The following is a 14,751-nucleotide window of genomic DNA, read 5'->3' on the forward strand; positions in this document are numbered from 1 at the left end:
ATATATTTTTTTTTTCTTTTTTTTTTTAGATGGAGTCTAGCTCTGTTGCCCAGGCTGGAGTATAGTGGTGCGATCTCAGCTCACTGCAGCCTCCACCTCCTGGGTTCAAGCAATTCTCCTGCCTCCATCTCCTGAGTAGCTGGAATTACAGGTGCATGCCACCACGCCCAGCTAATTTTTTGTATTTTTAGTAGAGACAGGTTTGACCAGGCTGTTCTTGAACTCCTGGCCTCAAGTGATCCTTCCGCCTTGGCCTCCTAAAGTGCTGGGATTATAGGCGTGAGCCTCCGCGTCTGGCCCGTCTTCCTCATATTTAATTCAAAGTAAGAATAATACCAAACAATAAAACAAGATGTCTATATATACTGAAATTAAAATAGCATCTTTTCAGATTACCTGAAGGTTAACCTCTTGATAAATTGAGTGAAGCTGAACTTTTTGCCTCTTATAATTGATGGTGGAGGATGGTCAGGAAACTGGCTCTGCTAGTGACTTAGTGTATGATATAATCTACCTGTTGGGTACTTCCATGGAGCCAAAGCCAAAAGACATAAAGTGCTCCCCTTTGTATATATTCCCAGCATCCAGCATAAGCCTGGCACCTAGTAGGCTTTTATTATATATTATTATTATTATATATAGTATTAATACGGGATTAATGAAAGAAGGAAGGAATTCTTTGTTCTATGAGGGTGTATTTCACTGGAAATTGCCAAAAGGTCATTGGAAACCAAGATTAATTAATAAAGATGGTGATCAAACTGGTACTCTAGTTTTGCTTAAAAACGAAATGTGTTTATGAGTGGCATGTAATTTGACTCTGAAGATCATTCTGAAAGAGTAATTCTATAGTTCTTATATTTTGCAAAAATAATATTGCTTCTTTTTTTTTTTCTTTTGAGACAGAGTCTCGCTCTGTTGCCCAGGCTGGAGTGCAATGGCATGATCTCGGCTCACTGCAGCCTCCACCTCCTGGGTTCAAGTGATTCTCCTGCCTCAGCCTCCCAAGTAGCTGGGACTACAGGCACGCACCACCACGCCTGGCTAATTTTGTATTTTAGTAGAGATGGGGTTTCACCATATTGGCCAGGCTGGTCTCGAACTCCTGACCTTGTGGTCCACCCACCTCAGCCTCCCAAAGTGCTGGGACTACAGGCGTGAGTCACCGCATCCGGCTGCTTCTTAAGGTGATTACTTTGGAAAAATGAATTTTCTCCTTGTAGATGAAAAATTCAGTTGCATTACTTTATAAACATACCTTATGCTGCTGAAGTTTTGGACTTTTATTTCAAAAGCTGTGTTATCAAGGGGAAAATAATTTCACTTGAGTTGGCTTGTTTAGCAAATTCTTTCACAAACATTGCTGCGTGTTTCATAAAAATCGTGATACGTATTTATTTAAAGGTCCTTGTGCCATTACAGTAGAATTTTAGGTAGTCTGAGAAGATATGCCATTTCAGGAATTGTTCTTAAGGATGATTTAAGTGAAGTTTTGTTAAGGCAGACTTGAGGTTCTAAAGTTATTTTGAGAGTTTAAGTTTGTTTCAAAGAAAAATAGTGTAACAAAATAAATAGAATGTGAGGGTGTTAGATATTTATTATGACAGAATTAACCTGATTCCTAAATTTATGAAATTCAAAGGAATCAACTTTTTGTTGTTAGAAGTGAGTGCTTTTGTCATTTTGGATAGTTTTATTTGGAGTGGTCACAACTTCAAAAGATATTGGAAATTTCAGGAAAGAGTGAGAAAATCCACCCAAGGTAAACTGTAAAACCTTTTTTTTAAAGAAAACTTCTTATGATAACAGAATGATAACATGTGGTGATTACCTTTACTTATAGTGAAATAAATAGCTTAATATATAAGCTGCTCTAATGACATCTAATGGCTAGCAGCCAGGGATGCTGCTAAACATCCTAAAATGCACAGGATATCCCTACAGAACACATTATTTGGCCCCAAATTTCAACACTCCAAAACCAAGCAAATATATTACAAGAAAAGAAACCACAGACCTGTATCTTTTGATTATAGACATAAAAATCCTCAGTGAAATCTAAGTACATGGAATCAGAAATATATAACAAATGATTATACATCATGACTACTGGATTTATTTCAGGCATACAGGTTTGGTTTTAAAATCTGGAAACCAATTAATGTAATCTCCCTTATCAAAAACTACATGGTAGTCCCAATAGACAGGAAAAGCTCTTCATAAGATTTAACACCCCTTCATAATAAAAACACTGAAAAAACTACAACTAATGTGGAACTTTCTTGACCTGACAGTGGACATTCATGAAAACCTCACAGACATTAAACCTATCTGTTGTTAAGATGCAGTATTCCGGCCGGGCGCGATGGCTCACGCCTGTAATCCCAGCACTTTGGGAGGCCAAGACAGGCGGATCACGAGGTCCGGAGATTGAGACCATCCTGGCTAACACGTGAAACCCTGTCTCTACTAAAAATACATAAAAATTAGCTGGGCGTGGTGGTGGGCACCTGTAGTCCCAGCTACTAGGGAGAGTGAGGCGGGAGAATGGCATGAACCCAGGAGGCGGAGCTTGCAGTGAGCTGAGATCACGCCACTGCACTCCAGCCTGGGAGACAGAGCAAGACTCCGTCTCAAAAAAAAAAAAAAAAAAAAGATGCAGTAATCCTCAGATGACTCTCTAAGTTCAATGCAATTTTTGTATCAAATCCCAGCTGGCTTTCTTGGAGAAATTGACAAGCTGATCCTAAAATTCATAGGATTCATATCTCAGTTTCAAAACTTACTACAAAGTGAGTAATCAAGACAGTGTGGAGGGTGGGGTTAAAAGAAAAGACAGTGTGGAATTGGCATAAGCACAGACATATGATCAATGTGATAGAATTGAGAGTCTAGAAATAAACTTATGGACATTTGATTACTGACAATTCAGTGGAGAAAGAATAGATTTTTTTCAAACAAATGGTGCCAAGATAGCTGTCTGTGCAAGAGAATGAAGATGGAGCCTTACTTCCTGTCATATTTGAGTTTGGAAGATAACTCAAAATGGACCAAAGAGCTGTTATGAGTTAAAACTGTTACACTCTTAGAAGAAAACATAGGTCTAAATCTTTGTAACCTTGAATGAGGCAAGGATTTCTTAAGTATGACATCAAAAGCACAAGTGAGAAGAGCAAAAATAGATACATTGAACTATATCAAAATAAAAACTTTTATTCTTCAAAGAACACCATCAAGAAAGTGAAAAGACAACCCATTGAACAGAAGAATTTTTGCAAATCATATATCCAGTAAGGGACTTGTATCTAGAATATGAATACATATATATGAATATATATATATATATATATATACACACTGTTATAAGTCAGTGGTAAAAAGATAACTCAGAAAATGGACAAATGATCCATATAGGTTTTTCTCCAAAGAATATATGCCAACAACCAAGAAGCACATGAAAAGATGCTCAACATCATTAAGCATCAGGTAAATTCAAATCAATGCCATGGTTAGATACCACTTCATACCCACTAGGATGGCTATAACTATGAAAAAAAAAAAGGTATTGGCTGGGATGCAGACAAGTTAGAATCCTCATACATTGCTAATGGGACTGTAAAATGGTACAGCCATTTTGGAAAACAGTCTGGTAGTACCTCATGACATTTACTCTGTGATCTAGCAATTCCACTAGATGTTACTTAAGGCAATTAAAATATGATGTCCACATAAAAAGTTATACAAATGTTCATGAGAGCATTAGTCATAATAGCCAAAAAGTAGAAACAACCCTAACATCCATCAAATGAAGAATGGATACCTAAAATGTGTTATGGAAGGTTTTCAACCATAAAAGGAATGAAGTACCGATACATGTTGCAACGTGATGAACCTTGAAAATATTATGGTAGTTGAAAGACATCAGTCACAAAAAGTCTCGTATTGTCTGATTCCATTTATATGAAATATCCAGAATAGGCAAATCCATAGAGAGAAAGATTAGTGGTTGCCTAGGGTTCTTGGGTTGTGGTGGGGGAATGGAGAGTGATTACTAATGAGTATAGAGTTTCTTTTTGGAATGATAATATCTAGAATTACATGGTGGTGATGGTTGGCCAATTTTAATATACTAAAGACCACTTACTTGTACATTCCAAGTGGGTGAATTGCATAGTGTGTGAATTATATCAATAAAGTTGATAGACACACACACACACACTCTTTTAAATGTCAGTAGTGCTGAGATTGAAAAATCTTTGTCTCTATTTTAATTCCATTCTTAAGGCAATATCCTTCTGAGGCTCATACCCAATGCGTCATGTATTTTGAGGTATTTGTACTCTGGTTGGAGAGTGTTCCAAGCTCTTTGTGAACTCTGGTCACTGTTCACTACTAATTTCTGGCGGTTATTTACCAGGTCCCACAGAGGTCCCTAAACACCTTTGAGGACTGGTACTTGGCAAGAGTTGAGATGACCCTTCAGCAGATCTCTGGAGCTCCCTCTATGTGCAGCTCTGTTATCTGGCATTCTATCTCACAAATTATAGTTTCCCTGCGCCCACCAAGGATGCAGTCATGTTGTTTACCTCATTTGTTTTTCCTCTCTCAGGGATCACAGTTCTGTGCCAAACATACCTGAAAAGTTTTCCCCCTCACGTGTTTTGTCCAGTTTTCTCATTGTTTATGGTTGGAGGACATTTCTCATGCAGTTAATTTTTTATGAATGAAAGCAGAGGTCAGGTGGCACAATTGAACAGTGCGCAGAACACTGCGCAGAAAGAACAGAAGAGGGAGGCGGGAGAAAAACATTCTATTAAGTTTAAAACATGATTGCCGGCCAGGTGTGGTGGCTCATGCCTGTAATCTCAGCACTTTGGGAGGGCAAAGTGGGCTGATCACCTGAGGTCAGGAGTTCGAGACCAGCCTTACCAACATGGCGAAACCCCATCTCTACTAAAAATACAAAAATTAGCCAGACATGGTAGCAGGTGCCTGTAATCCTAGCTACTTGGGAGGCTGAGGCAGGAGAATGGTGTGAGCCTAGGAGGTGGAGGTTCCAGTGAGCAAGATTATGCCACTGCACTCCAGCTTTGGTGACAGAGTGAGACTTTATCTCAAAAAAAAAAAAGGTCGAGCATGGTGGCTCACGCCTGTAATCCCAGCACTTTGGGAGGTCAAGGCTGTCGGATTGTCTGAGCTCAGGAGTTCAAGACCAGCCTGGGCAACACGGTGAAACCCCGTCTCTACTAAAATACAAAAAAATTAACCAGGTGTGGTGGTGGGCACCTGTAGTCCCAGCCACTCACTCTGGAGGCTGAGGCAGGAGAATTGTTTGAACCCGGTAGGTGGAGGTTGCAGTGAGCTGACATCGTACCACTGCACTCCAGCCTGGGTGACAGAGCGAGACTCCATCTCCAAAAAAACAACAAAACAAAACAAAAACAGAAGAGGGAGATGTATGAAGTTAGAAAAGCTGTCCTAAACATTGTCCGTGTCCTAAAACTTCAGGAAAGTTAATCTTCACTTAAAAATTAGAATTGGGAAAATAACCAAATTCAAATATCTTACAAAATTATTATGAGAAAAAAGAGAATAAGGATGTCATTACAGATAATGTATACATGCCAGAAAAACGTGCTCACAGATGAAATAAAAATGACGATCTGGCTGGGTGCAGTGGCTCACACCTGTAATCCCAGCACTTTGGGAGGCTGAGGCTGGCAGATCACCTGAGGTCAGGAGTTCAAGAACAGCCTGGCCAACATGATGAAATCCCATCTCTCCAAAAGTACAAAAAATTAACTGGGCATGATGGCGGGTGCCTGTAATCCCAGCTATTCGTGAGGCTGAGGCGAGAGAATTGCTTGAACCCAGGAGGCAGAGGTTGCAGTGAGCTGAGATCACGCCATTGCGAGACTCCGTCCCACCCGTCCCCCCGACCAAAAAAAAAAATCTGTTTTAAAATGAGCTAAAAGACACTAAAAAAATGATACTAGATGTGAAAGAACATAAATGAGCAGTATGAAAGCTTGGAAATGAGGTGATAGGATTTAAGAAAGAAATATAAAGAAAAGGATCAATTTGGGACTGAAGCGTAAACTTGAAAGAACACAGTAACGAATAAATGTAATACATATAGTTTTAGAGAAGTAGAATTTAAAAAGAGGGATGTGCAAAAAACTAACATAGCAGGTTTGATCACAAAGCTTTCCTTAGAAAGGCTATCCTGCAAGCTTGGCCCTTGACTGGAGTCTGGGACCTTGAATTTTGGAAGAGTTTTCACCATTTCCTGATGAGAGTGCCTCACTGTGCCTTAACTGTTTTTGCAGACAGCGTGGTTTATGCTGATCACCTACTTTCTCAGAGCTGGAATTTTGGTACATGATAGGGAGACAGTGTCTATGGGACCAGTCCGGCATAGAAATCATGGGTGCTGAGTCTCTAAAGAGCTTCCCTGGTGGACAACATTTCACACGTGTTGTTACAATTCATTGCTGGGGAAATTAAGTGCATCCTGTGTGACTCTGCCTGGAGAGGATTCTTGGATGCCCGGTTCCCCCTGGACTTTGCCTTAGGCACCTTTTCCTTTGCCTGATTTTGCTTTGCATTCTTTCACTGTAGTAAATCATAGCTGTTAGTATTATTCTGTGTTGAGTCCTGTGTATCCTCCTTGAATCACTGACTGGCAGTGATCTTGTGGACTCAACATACACCTTTCTCATTATTTGCCTTTCTAATGGGCTTATTGGCAGGATTTAGGAAGGCAAAGTTAGTCATGTTGTTTAATTACAAATCAATTGTAAGTGAATCTACAACCCTGAAGTTTTGTAATATAATACAATTTATGTTTTATAAATCACGTTAACTGCCAAAAAGTTAGACAAATGGTGAATTGATGAACTCTGAAAACTGTACATACAGAAACATTTTCAGCAATAGATTTCATGTGTTATATGGTAGTTTTTTGTCATTATTTCCATTTTAAAATGGTATTTAAATAAATTCTGTTCTCTTATTGCCTTTGTCTAAGTCAAAAGATTGGTTTTCTTTTATTTATTTATTTTTTTTAAGCAGGGTTAGAGTAATATAGAGTCAATTTCTCTGTCCAGCTTTTGGCAAAGATGTTTCCTTCCCATTATTGAGGGAAAAAAAAGCATCTATTATATTTTTGGTGTCTGAAATATTAATAAACTATTTTCCCATGTTATATATAAGATTTCTATGCAGGTTCACACAGCATGAATTCCAGCCAGACGTTGTTGGTGAGTTTCAAAGCACATAGAGTTTGTCTTCTTCCACAAGGATAAATAATTTAGAATTGCTTGAATGTTTCAGGTCAGTGATCAGATACTATTGGATACTTAAGGATGCTGGTAGATATAACCCTTAGTTCAAAAATATATATAATTCTAATGGAAATAGGTGCTAACAGAAGGAAATTTCATTTCTATTGGGAAGGAAGACTCCAACTCCAGAATACTTATAAATTTATACTTATAAATACTTATGAAATATATGGGAACTCCAGAAGCATGGTTAGTCCTTCTTGTAGTTGCTTGATAATTATTCTAGATGGGAATCAGTCTGATTTTTTTTCTTTTTTTTTTGAGACTGAGTTTTGCTCTTGTTGCCCAGGCTGGAGTGCAATGGTGCAATCTTGGCTCACCGCAACCTCCGCCTCCCGGCTTCGGGCGATTCTTCTGCCTCAGCCTCCCAAGTAGCTGAGATTACAGGCATGCACTACCATGCCTGTCTAATTTTTTTGTATTTTTAGTAGAGACGGGGTTTCTCCATGTTGGTCGGGCTGGTATCGAACTCCTGACCTCAGGTGATCTGCCTGCCTCGGCCTCCCAAAGTGCTGGGATTACAGACGTGAGCCACCGTGCCCGGCGGGAATCAGTCTGATTTAAGATTGCCTAGTGGTTGATCTTTTATTAAAATCAATGTAGATACCAATTTTAAAAAACTTACAGCATCTAATTTGAAATTTAGATTGATTGTTTAGTAAGGGCAAAAAGAAAAAACAAAAACACACATAGCAAAAAGAAAACACCCACAACCAACCAAATAAAAAAATCACACACACAACACATTAATACTTACATTAATACCATTAATTAAAATAACCTATATCTTTGCTCTCTAAAGGTCTGGGGTTGTGAGCTAACTTAAAAACCAACTTGGTTGTTCACAGTTACTGGTTTCTTTTTGATATTGTAGATATTGGGTAATTATATGTAGATGAAGGCTGTAAGCCTTCTACCCCACCCGCTGTGTACCAGGTAGTGGGTTAATTCAAACTGAATTCTGCCAGTCATTTAGATACTTTTTAGCAAGCAGGCACAAAAACAGTCATGTAAACTCTTCTCTAGCTCTATGAAATTCCAATTCTGTCTTTTTGGTATTCTGACAGTACGTTGTTTCAGTGGTTCACTGGAGGCATATGCAACATTATAATAGTGACAGTTCACTTTTAGTTGCAGTCAGGGAACAAACCCTGAGATAATGGGTAGAACAGGGGATGCTTTCAGAATCCTAAGCCTTAAAACACTATCCCTTAGGGTATGGACTATTGGATTTATAGGATTATTATAACCTGTTCATGTGAGGGAGGAGGCAACTGGGCAGTATTTCTGGACAGCCCACAAACTTCCATACCACAGTGAAAAATTATGTCTTACACATCTGTTGTTGACAGAAGATAAAGGCAGCTAGCTGAGATGCTTGTAGGAAAGGCTGCTAGATTGTGGTTTCTTGATTAGTCTCATGCCAACTGTTATGGCCTGAATGTTTGTGTCCTTCAAAATTCACATGTTGAAACCTAATCACTACTGTGGAGATATTAAGAAGGGCCCTTTTACTAAGTGATTAGGTTATGAGGGCAGAACATTTGCAAATGGGAGTAATGCCCCTAACTTAATAGAAAAGACTTAAAGGAACTGTTTGCCCCTCCTCCATGTGAAGACACACAGAAGGTGCCATCTATGGGGACTGCGCCCTCACTAGACACCAAATCTGCTGGCACCTTGATCTTGGACTTGACATCTTCCAGAACTCTGAGCAATAAAATTCTGTTTACAGACTGCCCATTCTGAGGTATTCTGTTATAACCCAAATGAACAAAGATGCCAGCTAAGCACCCTTCTAGAGTCGATATCTGATTAGGCCACTAACATGTTAACTAGTCACTCCTAGGATGGACTTAGTTAAACCTAATTGTCAGAACAGCGAAAGTAAGGACTCATATCTAAACATATGGGTAACTGGTTAGATACCAACTCAGAGCCCAGGCTGTCAGCCCAACTTCCAACTTAGATCTTTGACCGTGAATTCAAGTGAGCTCTTGTCAGCTACATGGCCAATCACTGCCTAATTGTTTCTTCCTGTAAATAATGTTTTACATTTTATAACTATCTGGCTATTTCACAGACATTTCTGGAGCTTTGTGATTCAAAGGGAAAAAAATAAACCCAACCTGGTTTTCTCATAGGAAGATGGCAGACATTTGTAGAGCATCTACTGTCCGCTGAGCCCTACAGGTGGTACAAAATGAATTAAGACATAATTCTTGCCTTCAGGGAGCTTAGATCTATTAAGGAAGGTAGAGGCACAACATAAATTGCTGTAATTCAAGACAAATTAAGTTAACTCCTACAAGAGGGAAAGAAAGGGCTGAACACCTGTTATCCTTCAGTTTTGGAGTTGCTTCCCTCTGAAAATCATTAACAGATTATCATTCTTTGGAAGCTAGCTCAAACCTGTCACAGATACATTACACCACCAAAGGACAGCATTCAGTTACTAGGCAACGTTCCTAATTTGAGGTAAAGTATTTCTCTTTTCCAGGGCTTTGGGGCCTTAGTCAAAGGAGTCATCTAGAAGTGAAGGAATCTTTTTTGGGTACTGGTTTTTCAGGCTCTGATTTTAGGTTCTCTAAAGTTCTGGGTGACGGCTTGTTTTCTTAACTCGGGAAACTGGATGTTACCTAAAATTACAGCTATGAGAAGGGTGGTTAGGTTTATAGTACAAACACTTATGCCTTTCTTTTGTTAAATAATTTAGTGACCTGCTGTTATTTTCCTTGCCTTTAAAAATAAGCTCTCAAGCCTGTAAGGGCTATTCACAGAAACATCTAAGGACTGGCTGATAAAGGAAATTGAATTACTGCATTAGTACTGCATTGATTAGTACTTCTTAACACGAATTGGAATTGTACATACATTTATTAGTCATGCTGTAGCTCATTCTCAAATCTTTTTGAAATTTATAGAAATTCTAATTTGTTTTGGATAGATACCGGGACAATAAGGAGAGTGTGAATGCTTTAACTGAGTTTAAGGAAATAACTGTTTTATACCCACTAAATGTGGCCATGGTAATGTGTGTTTTTTTTCTTTTCTTTTGGAGACGGAGTCTCACTCTGTCGCCCGGGCTGGAGTGCAGTGGCACAATCTCGGCTCACTTAAACCTCCGCCTCCCGGGTTCAGGCGATTCTCCTGCCTCAGCCTCCCGAGTAGCTGGGACTACAGGCGTGTACCACTACGCCCCACTAATTTTTGTATTTTTCTTAGAGACGGGATTTCATCATGTTGGTTGGCCAGGATGGTCTCAATCTCTTGACCTCGTGATCCACCTGCCTCGGCCTTGCAAAGTGCTGGGATTACAGACGTGAGCCACTGTGCCCGGCCACATGTGTGTTGTTAATTTCAGAGAAAATAACACTTGTTGCATATGTTAGAATCTTTTTTTTTTCTTTTTGCCAAGATGTAGACTCACTCTGTCTCCCAGGTTGGAGTGCAGTGGCGTGATCTCAGCTCACTGCAATCTCCACTTCCCGTGTTCAAGCGATTCTTGTGCCTCAGCCTCCTGAGCAGCTGGGTGGTGTGTACCACCATGCCTGGCTAATTTTTATATTTTTTAGTAGAAACGAGGTTTTGCCATGTTGGCCAGGCTGGTTTCAAACTCCTCACCTCAGGTGATCGGCCTGCCTCGGCCTCCCAAAGTGCTGGGATTACAGGTGTGAGCCACTACGCCTGGCTTAGAATCTTGATTAAAAGTATTTATCAAGATGATCTCGTGCTAAAGAATAAGGAGGACAGTTTTAAGTATCTTGACATATTTTTCTAGCTCATCACACAGCTTTTCATGAAGATGTGACCACTGTGCTTGCTAATCAAGACCATGTTTGGTTCTATTCCTAGAGCAAAACCAAAACAAAATGTTGTTACCGTTACTTCCCTTTCCTGTTCTTGTTTTTCGTGTTAGAGTAACTATCCTTGTCTTGCATCAATCTACTTAACAGCACCAGTGTTAATGGAATACAACAGCCTGATGAATTTTCATTTTGCTTCCTTTATTTGATTTCCTATCAGAATGCTAATGTTTGCCGTAATGTAGCCGTAATGTTTCTAGTTCCTGAATTAATTTTTTATTTATGCATTTACATCTAGTCTAATTATATTTGATTCTTTTACAGGAATTTTAAACAGCTATCAAGTAAAATGGAATTTATGACAATTAATGGAACAACATTAAGGAATCTGGAAATCCTACAGAATCAGGTCAGGCAACCATGAGGGCTAGTTTATTATAAATGGTTTTGGAAAAAACTTCTGAGTAAGGCAGCAGTCTGTTTTTAGAGATGCAGGTGAAAATGTAGTATCTTTAGCTGACTGCACTATTAATTGATAACTGTAGCACTTTTTGGAGAATGAACTATACATAATACTTCTCTGGGGTTTTTTTGGGGAATGATAGAGCTGTCCTTTTTAATGACTGAGGGGCATGCTTATCCTGACAATTTCTGTAACGTCATTTCTATATCAAGTAGTTTTTTGGAAAGGCATTGTCACTGAAAATTAATATGAAGTGGATTTTTTTTTTTTTTGTCTACTTGGTTATATTTTTTCTATATACCTTTAACTTTGTGTTGAAAAGTTTGCAGTCTTATTTCATTATTCAGGTTATAAAACAGGTTTCTGGGATATTCATTTTGACTGTAAGATTTGTAACGTTTCAGTTCACAAACTTTTTTTTTCTTCTTCTTTGAGACGGAGTATCGCTCTGTCGGCCAGGCTGGATTGAGTGAAGGGACGTGATACTGGCTCACTGCAACCTCTGCCTCCCGGGTTCAAGTGATTCTTCTGCCTCAGCCTCCCGAGTAGCTGGGATTACAGGCACTCACCACCACGCCTGGCTAATTTTTGTATTTTTAGTAGAGACGGGGTTTTGCTATGTTGGCCAGGCTGGTCTTGAACTCTTGACCTCAGGTGGTCCACCTGCCTTGGCCTCCCAAAGTCCTAGGATTACAGGCGTGAGCCAATGCACCCGGCTTCAGTTCACAAACTTTCATTGTTTATTTGTCCTTTGTTGATGAATTAGGAAGATAATGGGGAGATTAAAGTTATTGCTTTCATTTATTAAACTATCACTTGGGAAGATAAGATATTGTATTATAAAATTAATGTTATCTTAACAAAGTCATAAAGATAAAAAGCAACCCCACATCATTTGATTAAGTAGTGGAGAATCATCTGAACCATCTGAGTCAAAGGAGTTAAAATTCTTCAGAAATATTTATTACTGTTGCAAATTAAACACTGAATTTATTCCTCTGACCCCTGAATCTGCATATTACTAACTAGTTTATCTCAATTTCTTCCTGTTCCAGTCTGTTCTAGTATTCTGAGTTCAGATGTATTTTTGTTCAGTAACATTTTTATCTTGTCATCATCCAAAAGCTGAAAATCTGTCCTGCAGGTCTCTCTCATCAACTCTGTAGCCATCTCCATGATAGGAAATAAGTAATAGGAATAAAGAGACATTTCTTGGCTGAAGGAGTGCTCACAGTCAGCCTGCAGCCAGCCATGACATTGTAAGCGTTCCTTGCTTCTGCGCATCTTCCCTGTTCAAATCCTACTACAACAGAGTCAGTTCTGAAATCAAATTCCTAAGGCAGAAACCATCTAGAATCAAAATACCCTTCAAAATTCCTTCCTTTATTGGGGCTTGCACCATTTTAGAAGCAGAAGCTGAGAATTAACATCTTCTGCTTGTCTTTGTACCTCAGCTTCACCCCCACCCACCCCCAACCTTTCCAAGGAGCAATGGAAAGAGGTGCAGGGTAGGAGTTGGGTGTCAGCGAGAACAAAGATATAATAGGACACATGTCTCTCGCACCTCTCTTGTCTGAGCCTGCTTCCCCAGGGGTGTCAAGGAATTGCCCTCCTTATGGGACCCTTTACTCCAGTCAGGCCAGTCAAGCTCTGGTCTCAGGAGTAGTACTGCTCCTGATCTGAACTGCCCTCCTCAGCCTGTCCAGCCATCCTCAGAGGAACCTTTGTGACCTTTTACCTTCTCTGTGTTCTCTGCATTGAAATCCTGAGACCTGAGAGCTTATGTCACACCTTTTCTAGTTGATTGCTGGCAGGTGGCATTATGTCCTAATTATGAGTCTTTTTCCAACTTGGCTATGAGCACTCTGAGGGCAGGACCATGTCCTTGCTATGTTCAGCACATAGGAGGTACTCTGGAAGTAGCTACTTACAGAGGAGAAGGAAAAAAGACAAGACAGAAAAACCCAACTCAAGTGGAAACAGCCATTTTAGGTCTCAAGATTTAAATGTCTCAGTGGGCTTTGTAATACTACTGTGAAACCTTGGTTAAAATTAATTATGTCTAGTTAATTGTGATTTTTTTTGTAAGGACCCAAATTTTAAATTTCTAGGGATTTAGTAAAACAAACTAAAATAAAATCCTTCCTGGGTAAATAACTAGAGTGCAGTGCAGGTTAATATCTATCTCCAGCACCTTGTTCAGTGTTGTCGTGAGAGCGTTGGTTTATAAAATGGTAACTGAAAAACCAAAGGAAAATTAAATCATCTTCACTATATCGCATTTCCCAAGGCAGGAAAGTGTGCAGTTATATTTTAAAGATGCTTGAATAAGCATACATTTCAAAATAATCTTCTGAATAATTTATTCTTAGGTAACCAAAAACTACAAACGATCCCTTTTCTGTGTAAAATATCAGTCCTTCATTCTGTATGTATGTATTCATCTGTCAAACATTAAATGAACACCTGTTATAAGCCACATTGTGGTAGGTATATATGACATTTAGAATCGGGGTATATGAAATAACCATTTGGCACAAATAATTGTCTAGTTAATAAAGCTTGTTTTCTGGTCTTTCTTAGACTGATATGAAAACCAAAGGAAGTTTGCTGTGGGTTTTAGACCACACTAAAACTTCATTTGGGAGACGGAAGTTAAAGAAGTGGGTGACCCAGCCACTCCTTAAATTAAGGTAAAGGGAATCCTTTTGGGGTGTTTAATCTGAAATTATAAAATTGTGAAATGAAAGGCATCTCTTAAAACCAAGGTTACCATTATTTCTAAGAACACAGTTTTAAATTGGGTAACATTTTATTTTATAACTGAGCAATAGACTGGCTGTCTAGTATTACAGGGATTTTTTCCCCCATTCTCGTGAATGAGCCTGCTTGCAGATTGGCAGACATAGGGCATTGTCCAAGGATAGTGAGGAGAGATGCGTTTTGTGGAGGACTTTGAAGGCTAGGCTGAGGAGTTGATAGCCAGAGGGAGTTCATTCAGTGATTCTGAGCATGGGGCTGATATGATCAGAGCTGGGCTTGTGTGCAGGAGGGGACTGAGTGGTAGTGGTGGTGGGGTCAAGTTAGCAAGTTCAGGGAGAGGTGCCGAGAACCTGAGCTACAGCGGTAACAGCAA

The 14,751-nt window shown here is 39.4% G+C and overlaps 1 protein-coding gene across 4 annotated transcripts in view; it reads left to right on the top strand.

Annotated features, from left to right (window-relative positions):
* Positions 1 to 14,751, top strand: part of MSH3 (mutS homolog 3) — a 230,083-nt gene that overhangs the window by 76,940 nt on the left and 138,392 nt on the right. For all 4 annotated transcript variants that reach the window (XR_001885336.1, XM_017870930.1, XM_017870931.1 and 1 more), the window contains exons 11-12: positions 11,477 to 11,561; positions 14,199 to 14,308. Coding sequence is in view for 3 of the 4 variants with exons in the window: in XM_017870930.1 (XP_017726419.1) it covers positions 11,477 to 11,561; positions 14,199 to 14,308 (195 nt within the window). In the remaining variant the exon portion in view is untranslated. The remainder of the gene's footprint in view (positions 1 to 11,476; positions 11,562 to 14,198; positions 14,309 to 14,751) is intronic.

This window comes from Rhinopithecus bieti, unplaced genomic scaffold (assembly GCF_001698545.2).
Source record: "Rhinopithecus bieti isolate Rb0 unplaced genomic scaffold, ASM169854v2 scaffold_5216, whole genome shotgun sequence".
Lineage (NCBI taxonomy): Eukaryota > Metazoa > Chordata > Mammalia > Primates > Cercopithecidae > Rhinopithecus > Rhinopithecus bieti.